The sequence below is a fragment of the Microcaecilia unicolor genome, chromosome 8, assembly GCF_901765095.1.
Source record: "Microcaecilia unicolor chromosome 8, aMicUni1.1, whole genome shotgun sequence".
NCBI classification, from domain to species: domain Eukaryota; kingdom Metazoa; phylum Chordata; class Amphibia; order Gymnophiona; family Siphonopidae; genus Microcaecilia; species Microcaecilia unicolor.
Window position 1 is genome coordinate 163,604,892 of NC_044038.1, and position 12,030 is coordinate 163,616,921.

At 43.4% G+C, this 12,030-nt stretch overlaps 1 protein-coding gene across 1 annotated transcript in view; it reads left to right on the forward strand.

The window, feature by feature from the left end:
- The window catches only part of TTC1 (tetratricopeptide repeat domain 1), a 29,558-nt gene that overhangs the window by 9,917 nt on the left and 7,611 nt on the right, over positions 1-12,030 (forward strand). The window contains exons 4-5 of the mRNA XM_030212688.1: positions 2,836-2,872; positions 7,738-7,886. Coding sequence (XP_030068548.1) covers positions 2,836-2,872; positions 7,738-7,886 — 186 coding nt within the window. The remainder of the gene's footprint in view (positions 1-2,835; positions 2,873-7,737; positions 7,887-12,030) is intronic.

Here is a 12,030-nt window from a genome sequence, read left to right on the forward strand (position 1 = left end):
CCATAGGTTACTATCACGCTTATTTTCGAAAGAGAAGGACGCCCATCTTTCGACACAAATCAGAAGATGGGTGTCCTTGCAAGGTCGTCCAAATCGGCATAATCGAAAGCCGATTTTTTTGACACCCTCGACTGCTTTCCGTCACGGGGACGACCAAAGTTCACGGGGGGCGTGTCGGCAGGGTAGCGAAGGCGGGACTGGGGCGTGATTAGGAGATAGTTGTCCTCGGCCGATAATAGAAAAAAGAAGGGCGTCCCTGACGAGCACTTGGCCGACTTTACTTGGTCCATGTTTTTTCACGGCCAGAGGGTTATGCCTGTTTAAAACTTTATTGTATAACTGGGATTAGTTAGAAATGTTCGTTAGTGAGGCATATTTTAAAACTATGTTTATTTGCCCTGCTGTAGCCTGCCTTGAATCTGTATAGGATAGAAGCAGGATATAAATTCCATTTTAAATTCAATTTAAACGTGAAGAGGTTCAAGAGGGGTATAACCTTTCTGCCAACTCTGGAACATTGCACACTGCTAAACACACAACTTTAAAAGGCACATCCGTTTTCACTAATAGTAGTTAAGAGTGCATTTTAAAGATTGTGTTACATAATAACATTTTCAATAAGCTTCCTAACAATTGCAGGGACCAATTCAAATCAATTCTTGTATACCACTAATATCCCCTTTCCAGGGTTCAGTGATGTTTACATTCTAGGTGAAAAAAAGCAAATAGTGTTAGTGTGAGGTTTGAGAAACATTAGCAACCATTGGATTAATGCATGAGACTAAAAACATTAAAGAAAGGATAATGGATGATAACTAGGAGGTGGAAGTCATGATTGTTATGAAGCAATCTTTGGGAAGAGAGAGGTTTTTAGCCTCATCCTAGAGTTAGCTGTTTTCTGTTCTGATGGGAATAGGTAAAGCGTTCCATATTTTAATTCCAAGTACAGTGAATAGAGAGATGAAAATCTTCTGATTTCGTATTGTCTTTTGGAACGGTGATGCTAGCATCTGTTGTTGTTTCAGTCTGTTACCAAGAAATAGAAGGTTACAGTAATCCAAGTGAGATAGGACTAACATTTGGACTAGTGCAAAGGCTTTTTGGTTGAAGAATGTTCTAACTAGACATTAGCTGTCTTCTTCCATAGCTGGTTAATATGGGAAGCGAAGGTGAGTGAAGAGTCAAATAAGACCCCTAGTACTCTAATCAAATAAGTACCCTAGTCAAATAAGTTCCCTAGTTTCAGATTTGACTGTAAAGATTTGACTATTGATCAAAGATATTGAAGATGGGATCTCGACTCCCTGATTTCTCAACCACAGGATGTGTTCTCATCGAGCTCCTACATTCCAGGATGAATAATACTCTTATTTGCTAATTTACTGCTCAAAGTTTACTTACTTTTGCTCAGTCTACATCGGGGAACCATTCCTGAGTGTTATTTATTTTACTTTGAGTTTCCTTTCTTCACTTGGTTAATTTCATTTGTTCTGTTTGGCTACGTGCAACTTCTTGCCTCCCTTGCTTGACTATCAACTAAATGGTGGTATTGTTAACAAGCACACAAGCATCTGTTTTAATGGGAATATATTCTTTCGTTGATGTGGGTTTTTGTGGAAAAATTAAATGCCAAAATTCTGCTATTGCTACATTTTAGATGTAATATGATAGTGACTTCAACAGAAAACTGTGAAGCATCCTTCTAAAAATGTACTTAATGTTTACTGTAGAGGGTAATTTTATAATAGAGCAATTGGTTCAAGGGGGCAGTTAGGTGTTTGCTTAAGCACTATTTTATAAAAAGATATAGGCATCTGTCGTTTTATTTTATTTTTTATCAAACACTAATGTGTGCAGCAGAAATCATGCCTACCTTGCAGACAGGAACACTTGTGCTTGTTCTTAGTAGATATAAATATCCACGCCTAGATTATTCAAGTACCCACGTAGATTGGCGTGTTTGTGAACTCAGCTCAAAGTGTACGCCGTTCTCATGGCATGTACTTTTTATACCAGTCAGTATTTTCTAAGAGGCTTTCATGTGTGTAAATTACTTTATAAAAGTGCATAATAGCATGTGTTTAATATGTGTTCCTGCATTGCTGTTCATTAAGAATACAATTCTTCTGGTCAATAGAGCATTATTGTACATATCCTATAGCATTTATTAAATAGCATCAAACATATAAACGGCGAGTGACCGTATTCACTCGCAAATGCGCAGTAGAGACCTTCTCTGCCCCGCCCCCACGTCAATACGTGATGACGGGGGGCGGAACACAGAGGGTCTGTACTGCGCATTGCTGAGGGAGGGACACCACCGTCTAACGCTCCCCCCACCCGAGTCACCGCCGCCACCCACCTTCTACCCGGTCGGGCCCTCGCTCCACTATTGAAACAGCGAGTGTCCGGGAACGCAGCACTGAGCTCTGCTGAGCTGCCGACATCGCCCTTCCTTCTTCTCTGCCTCTGTCCCGCCCTCGACGACATTATGTCACACGAGGGCGGGACAGGCAGAGAAGAAGAACGAAGGCCGACGTCAGCAGCTCAGCAGAGCTCAGTGCTGCGTTCCCGGACCCTCGCTGTTTCAATAGCGGAGCGAGGGCCCGGCCGGGTGGAAGGTGGGTGGTGACGGCTCGGTGGGGGGGCGCGAACTCGGAGGGGCAGCGGCGAACTCTGCGGTGGGGGCGGGCCTTTCAACCCCCCCTTCCTATAATAGCCCGTTTTTACGGGCTCAAAGGCTAGTTTATTAAATAGGTCGCACAAAATGAGTAGTATGAAGATATTTTGCTTACCTCAAGATGGTAAATACTAATCAAATTTTGTTTGTTTCAGGACAAGATGGATTCTGCTATAGCTGACTGTAGTAAAGGTAAGTGTTTGACATTTTGGATGATGCACTTTGATTTATACAAAAGCAGATATCTGTAAGGCACAGGAAGCAGAGTACACTATTTGTCCTACGCACTTTATTTGTATTATTCCAAAATGTAGTGTGCATAGATTATGGGCTGACTAATAATGTTTGTTAGCTTATGCTGGTCCTAGTCCTTGAAGTGCCAACAAGCCTAATGTGTATGCATGAGAGAAATAGGAAAGGGAAATAACACTTGATATACCACCTTTCTGTGATATTTGCAACTACATTCAAAGCGGTTTACATAGTATATACAGGTATTTATTTGTACCTGGGGCAATGGAGGGTTAAGTGAGTTGCCCAGAGTCACAAGGAGCTGCAGAGGGAATCAAACCCAGTTCCCCAGGATCAAAGTCCACTGCACTTACCACTAGGCTACTCCTCCACAAGCAACATTCCATGTAGAATCTCAAATAGTAGCAACATTCCATGTAGAATTTCAGATAATAGCAACATTCCATGTAGAATCTCCAGAAGCAGCAGCAGCAGCAGCAACATTCCATGTAGAATCTCCAGAAGCAGCAGCAGCAGCAGCAACATTCCATGTAGAATCTCAGATAGGGAAGGAAAATGAGGGAAATGGGGCTTGATATACTGCCTTTCTGTGGTTTTTGCAACTACATTCAAAGCAGTTTATGTATTATATACAGGTACTTATTTGTACCTGGGGCAATAGAAGGGTAAGTGATTTGCCCAGAGTCACAAGGAGCTGCAGTGGGAATCGAACCCAGTTCCCCAGGATCAAAGTCCGCTGCACTAACTACTAGTCTACTTATCCACAGTATATTTTCATAAACTAATTTTCACCTCACAGAATTTTGTAAATAGTATGCCATAGACCCAATATATTGCAGATGTTGGTGTCTCAAGATGTGTGACCATGTTATAGGTGAATGCATATTACACTAGGTCTACAGTGTATATATACCAGCAATTCTCAAACTGGGGGCAGTGAGGTCAAGTATATCTGTGCTGAAGAAAATTACCCCATCAACACTTGCTCAGAGCAAGTGGACTGTACATGAGTACTAGTGCTGTCCAATTCATGATTCGGATTGATTCATTTCGGAAAAAAATCAAGAGTCCTGATTTGAGATTTCCTCACCTCTCTCCCTCCTGCTGTCACCCAAGCCGAAGCTGCTGCTGCTTCCTTCCCACTGTCATCGAAGATGTTGCTGCCTGTCTCACTTTCTATTGGCGCAGGCTGCCGGCTCTGCCCTGGAACAGAAACTGACACCAGAGGGGTGGGACCGGCAGCCATGCCAAGCCGCCAATGCAAGGAGCAAGGAGGTTGGATGAAAACAGGAGACAGGATGACATCAAAGTTGAAGCCAATTGGGTTAGTCTCTCTTTCCCTTCCCCCGTGCAGCTGTCATCCCTGTATTTCAGCACTAAGCAAACAAGCATAGGAGCCAACTTTTCAAAATTATTGGGGGTGCTAAGCCCAATGGAAATAATCCCTCCCTGGACACATACAAAGAATTTTTCCAATATTGGGGGTGCTCAAGCACCCACAGCACCCACAAAGTCGGCTCCAGTGCAAACAAGCATACGAGCTGAGCTGCTGCACTTGTGTTGTTTTGGGGGGTTTTTTTTATTGCTGGTAACATTTTTATTTGATCCCACTTATATTTTCAAACATGCCAGCTTGTGCAGCATACAGATCAGGGCTTTTTTTGAGGGAGTACTTGGGGGTACTGAGTACCGGCACCTTTTCCATTGTTTCTAAAACTGACCCATGGACCCCAAGTTTTAATGAAAGAGCTCAAGCTCTACACATCAATTCTGCCTTGTCATAGATTCTGTGACTGGCCTGGAATAAAGTAAACATTTATATCCCACATCAAACATGAATTGGGTTGAATCCTGAGAGCATTTAAAATCGTTTTTTTCTGTGCCTAAATTAAAGGAGAAAGATGGTTTAAGGGAACTTGCTCTATTTGTTTTGTGGAATGCAGTGTTATATATTATAAAAATGCACTTAATATTTGTTTATTACTATTTATAAGAGAGATATTGAATAATGTATATAGATGTGTCCTGGAAAAAATGATGGCTAAGGGAAAGCAGTAGTAGAACAGTTGGAGCTGAATGGCAGTTATGTTTTTCCAAATGGTGATGCATAGCTTGATGGAATGTCCTTGTTGTAAGACCAAAGTAAATAATTTCTTAGCTTCTTGTTTAAAATCAAGGAGGAACAAATCTGGTGGAGGGAAAATGAGTCTGCTTTGGTTCCTACTGATCTGTACATCTGTCGTGTTATTTCAGTGGATGGAAACAGTCAGGTGGGCTTATAGGGAAGGAGCGGAGTACAGGAGGGGAAGGGTTCTTGGGGTGTGTTCTTGGTCTCCTCTGGCAATAGCTTTAGGATTATATTTTTATGAGAACATATATTTGAATTTGATATCGTGCCCTATTTATTCATGAAGGGCCCTTTTTTGTGGAGGTGGTGGTGGGGTATGTTTTGAACTTAATTTTAATTCTGAACAATAATTGTGGAGATAGTGTAGACATTTTACAGAAGTAGAGGCTGATGCAGTTTAACCTGTCAGCACAAATGCATTTTTCTGTGTTTAAAATGTTCAGTTGCTGCTGCCTGTTTGTGTTGTTTATTTATTTATTTTATTTATAGTACATTTCTACCCCACATTTTCCCACACATGCAGGCACAATGTGGCTTACATAGGATTAAGTAAAATAACAATACAGTAAGAGATATGGTAAGAGACATTAAGCAAGGAAAGGGGCATATCAGTATCAGGGAAAAGTAAGTGGGACTATTAATCGGTAAGAGTATAGGGGGAATAGGCCAATCCAAATAGGTGAGTTTTCAGCAGCTTCTTGAACAGTTGGTGATCCATTTGTAGTTTTAAGTATTTCGGCAAAACATTCCAATTCTTAGCACTGGAGTAGTGGAAAGACAAAGTGAAGATCGATTTGTATTTGGCGCCTTTACAATTTGGGAAGTGCAGGTTGAGATACGAGCGCGAGGTGGCTACTGCGTTTCTGGGTGGGAGGTCAATAAGGTGAAGCATGTACTCCGGAGCTTGCCCGTAAATGATTTTATGAGTTAGCGAGCAGATTTTAAAAGAGATATGTTCCCTCACGGGCAACCAGTGGAGAAGGAAACACAGACGTTGAGCATGTTCAAAACGTGATTTTCCCAGGATTAATCTCGCCGCAGTGTTTTGTGCGGTCTGGAACTTTTTCAAAAGATAATCATGGCAACCTGCGTAGATCCCGCTGCAATAGTCTAGGTGAGATAGCACTAACCAATGAACAAGGGTACGAAACAGTTCTCTAGTTAGACAGTATCTAATCTGCCGAAGCCTCCACATTGCATTGAACATTCTTTTAGTGACAACTCGTACATATGATAGTCCAGATGCAAATGCTTGTCCAAATTCACCCCAAAGAGCTTTAGACTACTAGAAATAGGGAGAACGTAGTCTTTTCCAGTGAGGGTATCTGTTGGGAGTGTATAGTAAGGGGAGTGGAGAATAAGGCACTGGGTTTTATCCTTATTTAACTTGAACCGAAACACCTTCGCCCAAAGTTCCATTGTAGAAAAGCTTGCAGCAATTAGATCTGAGATTTCAGCTACTGTGCTACAAAAAGGAATGTAGATGGTGACATCATCCGCATAAATGAACGGGTTTAGACCAAGGTTGCATAGGGCAGTAGCAAGTGGAATCAGCATGATATTGAACAATGTAGGTGACAGGGTTGAGCCGTGAGGCACCCCACAGGAGGCTCTCCAGGGAGCGGAAATGGTCGATTTCACTTTGACCTGGTAAGATCTAGACGACAGGAATCCCTTAATTCAGTGCAAAACAAAACCGCCCACTCCAAACGTATTTGTTATAATATTAGCATAGGTCTGAAGCTATGAGCCCCTATATTTCAGTTCAACTGAATCAAATCAAAAAAACAATTCATATGAGCGAATTGAATCAAAAACCTTTTGAGTGACTCACAGCACTAATGGGAACTGCTATTATTTGATGAGCCGGCTGGTCCCCTTAGTTGGGAGGACAGTGTGAGGAAGTATTGGGGATGCAGTACTGATATACATCAACATTATATCATGTTTACAATATATGTTGGGTTACAATCCTTGATCATGTTACAGTGTTACAAGCAATGCAGTGTTAAATTGTTTGTATCAGTCTACAGTGTATTATTAACATTATAGTGTAATATATTTTGCTTTGCTGTACTTATACAATACAGTAATTGAAATGCCTAATTCGTGCCTGTATAATGGTTGTTCATAAACAGTGTTTTCCAAGCTGTTTCTGGGGTACCCACAGCCTCTCTGTCAGGATATTCTCAAGGAATGTGAAAAATGTAGTTCTGTTTTGTATTGTCTACTCAGTTTTACCCCTCCCCCCCCCTTTCAATGCTTTTCATTGAACTTGTAAACTGCTTAGATTTATTTTTTTTTAATCTATTGGCGCTATATTAAATAAATTGAGCTTGATGGCATTGATCCACCATTGGGGTCACACGCTTTCTCTGACTCTGCAAGTGGGGTGACAGCCAAAGACAAGATTGCTAAGCACTGTTTAGGAGAGAACATTAGCACTCACTACTTCCAGTGCACGCTAAGGTCAATCTTGCTTATTTATTATGGATATCATGGCAAAAACAGCCAGCCAGGACTAGCTTGAGAAACACTGGTTTATCTTGCACTGCTTTGTGCTCTTCAGTCCAGTCCAATAATTTATAGCAGCCATACTGAGCATCAAACACACGCCTCATTGCCTGCTGTTTTGCTGAATGCTGTACTAGGGTGTTAAATGTTATTTCCTTTTCAGCAATTGAATTAAATCCTGATTACATCCGAGCTATACTGAGAAGAGCAGAACTGTATGAGAAAACAGAGAAACTGGATGAAGCCCTTGCAGACTATAAATCGGTGTTGGAGAGAGATCCCTCAGTTCCACAGGCCAGAGAAGCTTGCATGGTGAAGTTTCTTCCTCCTCCTAAAGCAGTTCTACTGCTCATGGCTTCCCATATGTGCATAGCGGCATAAAGGTTTTAATGGGCGAGAGATCAGAAGAGTTGGATGGGGTGTTTTGATGGAGGATAGGGGTGATGGATCTCTAGGCTTGCAGTCCAGTTGGACGTCAATCTGAGATCCAGCACCTTGAGTGTATATATACAATTAGCCTGCAGATTTAATTTAATTTTGTTCACCTTCCCAAGTCACCCAGCCCAGTTATCACTGCAACAGTCCTCAACTGGAGACCATACATCAGAGCTTTTGCCAGATCGCTGCAAATTACACTCCCTAATTCTGGGGCTATTAGGTGGTGGTTTTGAGTGATGATTGCTGTTCCCTCACCCCAGGAGCTGTAAAGGCTGTCTTCATAGTGTCGTCTCTTAACCCAGAGGGTAAAAGACCTGGGGCCAGATGCACTAAATCATTAAAGCACTTCCCTTACCGATTCCCTTAGCGAATCGGTAAGGAACGGGCATGCATTAAGGAAAGGGAATGCAAATGAGCTGCTCGTTGTAGCTCACTTGCATTCTCTATTCCATCGTTAAACAGTCGGCCAATCGGCCGGTCGAGCATGCGCAGAGCAGCCAAGCGTTATGCTGGCTGCTCTGCGCATGCCAAATACGCCTCCCTGTGCCGCCCGGATGCCACGCTGCTCACCCCCTCCGATGCGGCTCAATCCAGAGGACGCCCATCCAAAAAAAAAACGTGCATTTTGGCAGTCATTCTCCCCCCCCCCCCCCCCCCCCCCCCCCCCCGCAATAATAAAAACGTCTTTTTTTGGCAGTGCTTCACTCAGCTGAGAACTGGAAGTCCCTGAGCCAATCACAACGCGTTCAGCCGAGTTAAACACACTGTGATTGGCTCACAGACTTCCAGGTCTCTCAGCTGAGTGAAGCACTGCCAAAAAAGACGTTTTTATTATTTGGGGGGGGGGGGGGGGGGAATGAAGGCCAAAATGGACATTTTTCTTTTAACGGAGCCCTATTTTTTTTTTTGTTTGTTTTGTTGCAGTTTTTCAATCCCGCGCAGCCCCAACGAGAGGTACAGACCTCTCGTTAGATTTTCCAGCGTTAAGGCAATCGGAAAAGGTTAGTGCATCTCATTACAATAGGGTTTCTACACAGTTTGCTCATCTGCATTCCGTTTTCGTTAGCTGCTACCGTCGTCGGAAAAAAGTCTTTAGTGCATGTCAGGGTTTACTACTTGCTCGTTAAGTTTAGTGCATCTGGCCCCTGGTGTGGGTTTTTTGTTTTGTTTTGTTTTTTGGAGGAAATGAGGTGATTTAAAGCTATAGCCAAGTTTAAAGCTATAAAATGGATTCAGCTATAGCCAAGTTTAAATTTGAGTTCCATTTACCAAGACAAAAATCAAACGAGAAGACACACATAAGAAGGGTATGAGGCTAACACAACAATTGATACCTTAAGACTGACCAAAAAAACAAAAAGGAACACAACTGCTTACAAAACAGTAGATTAAAAAAACAACAAAGCAGTGGAATCAAATACATTTATTTGGAATAATACCCGACGTGGCCACGTTTCGCCCTTAGGCTGCGTCAGGGGTACAAACTATAAGAACAAAACACAAATATAAAAACATATATAACCATTTAACAATCTATATATATAAAAGGCACCTTCAACATTCCATGAAGCCTCAAGCCGGAAACTTGAGGCGCCAGAGATATCCGTTTTGGCAATGAGTGTCTGGCCCGCCCTCTCGAGGGCGGAGCATTCACACTCAGTGAAACGCCATCTCCCCCTGCCCCTCGGCGACCATTTCCCACCTCCGGAGGACTAACATCGCCCGAACAACGGCGGAGGGAGGGAGGCGGGCAGCGGCGACACGTGATCTCCCCCTGCCCCTCGGCGGCCAATTCCCGCATCCGCAGGACTCCCATCACCCCGCACAACCTCGGACTCGCGGACGGAGCCAGCCAGCCTGCCTGCCTCTCTGAACGTGCGAGGAAGGGAACCACCTTCAGCAGACGGAGCCAGCCTGCCTCCCTGAACCTGTGAAGAAGGGAACCAGCTTCACCGTCACAGTTTCACCCTGAAAGGCGGAGCGAGGGGGGGCACTCGACCCTGAAGCTGCGAGGGGGAAACGGGGAGGCCAGGAAGGGGAGGAGGGAAGACGGGGGAGAGGGACAAAGGGCGGAAGAAAGAGGGACCACCATCCTGAAAGGCTCGGGGGGGGGGGGGGGGCAACCCTGGAGCTGCGAGAGGGGAAGGGGGAAAAAGTCCGGGAGACGGACGGACCACCATCCTGAAAGGCCCAGGGAGGGGGGGGGGGAACTCCCTGAAGCTGGGATTCTCTCTCACACACACACTCTCTTTCTCGCACACACACTCGCGCATTCACTCTGTCTCTCACACACTTACTCTCAAACATACACACTACAATGCAGAAAAAAGGCCCCAGACGGAGGGGCCACGATCCTGAAAGCCAGACAGCGGGGGGGGGGGGGGGTCACAACCCTGAGGCGCTGTGGGGAGGACCACATGGGAAGGGGTGGAGAAGGAAACGGGAAAACGAAACACAGGGGGGAGCGGGAAGGACGCCAACAGACGGAGGGGGGGCCCCTGCAGCACACTCTCATTCTTAAACACACACTCTCACACACTCACTCTCTCACACACACACTCGCACATTCACTCTCTCTCTCTCTCTCTCTCTCTCTCTCTCTCTCTCTCTCTCTCTCTCTCTCTCTCTCTCTCTCACACACACACACACTCACTCTCAAACATACACACTACGATGAAAACCTTGCTAGCGCCCGTTTCATTGCTCTCAGAAACGGGCCTTTTTTACTAGTGTCATAATAATACGTCGGGTATTATTCCAAATAAATGCATTTGATTCCACTGCTTTGTTGTTTTTTATCTACCTTAAGACTGATAATTAATAAAAACCTCAGAAACAAAATCAGAAGAGAAAAAAAAACCAGACACATTCATCATCCTACATAAGTAAATTAGTATTGCCATACTGGGACAGACCGAAGGTCCATCAAGCCCAGAATCCTGTTTTCATCAGTGGCCAATCCAGGTTACAAGTACCTGGCAAGATCCTAAAATAGTACAATACATTTTATGTTGCTTATCCTAGAATTAAGCAGTGCATTTTCCCCAAGTCCATTTTAATAATGGCTTATGGCCTTTTCTTTTAGGAAGCTATCCAAACTTTTTTTTTTTTTTAAACCTTTCTAAGCTAACTGCTTTTACTACATTCTCTGGCAATGAATTCCAGAGTTTAATTACATGTTGAGTGAAGAAGTATTTTCTCCAATTCGTTTTAAAATTACTACTTTGTAGCTCCATTGCGTGCCCCCTAGTCCTAATATTTTTGGAAAGAGTAAGCAAGTGATTCACGTCTACCCGTTCCACTCCACTCATTATTTTATAGACCTCTATCATATCTCCTCTCAGCCATCTTTTCTCCAAGCTGAAGAGCCCTAGTTGCTTTAGCCTTTCCTCATAGGGAAGTCATCCCATCCCTTTTATCATTTTTGTCGCCCTTCTCTATACCTTTTCTAATTCCATTATATCTTTTTTGAGATGCGGTGACCAGAATACCACACTGTATTTGAGATGCGGTCGCACCATGGAGCGATACAAAGGCGTTAATAATGTCCTCATTTTTGTTTTCCATTTCTTTCCTAATAATACCTAACATTCTATTTACTTTCTTAGTTGCTGCTGTCATACACTGAGAAAAAGGTTTCAACGTATCATCAATGATGATGCCTAGATCCCTTTCCTGGTTGGTGACTCCTAATGTGGAACCTTATTACTTAGCTATAGTTTGGGTTCCTTTTTCCCCACATGCATCACTTTGCACTTGCTCACATTAAATGTCATCTGCCATTTGAATGCCCAGTTTCCCAGTCTCATGGGTCTTGTAATTTTTCACAGTCCTCTTGCGATTTAACAACTTTGAATAACTTTGTCTCGTCAGCAAATTTAATTACCTCACTATTTACTCCCATCTCTAGATCATTTATAAATATGTTAAAAAGCAGCAGTCCAGGCAGAGACCCCTGGGGAACCCCACTATCTGAGAATACTGACCATTTAACCCTACTCTCTGTTTTCTATCTTTT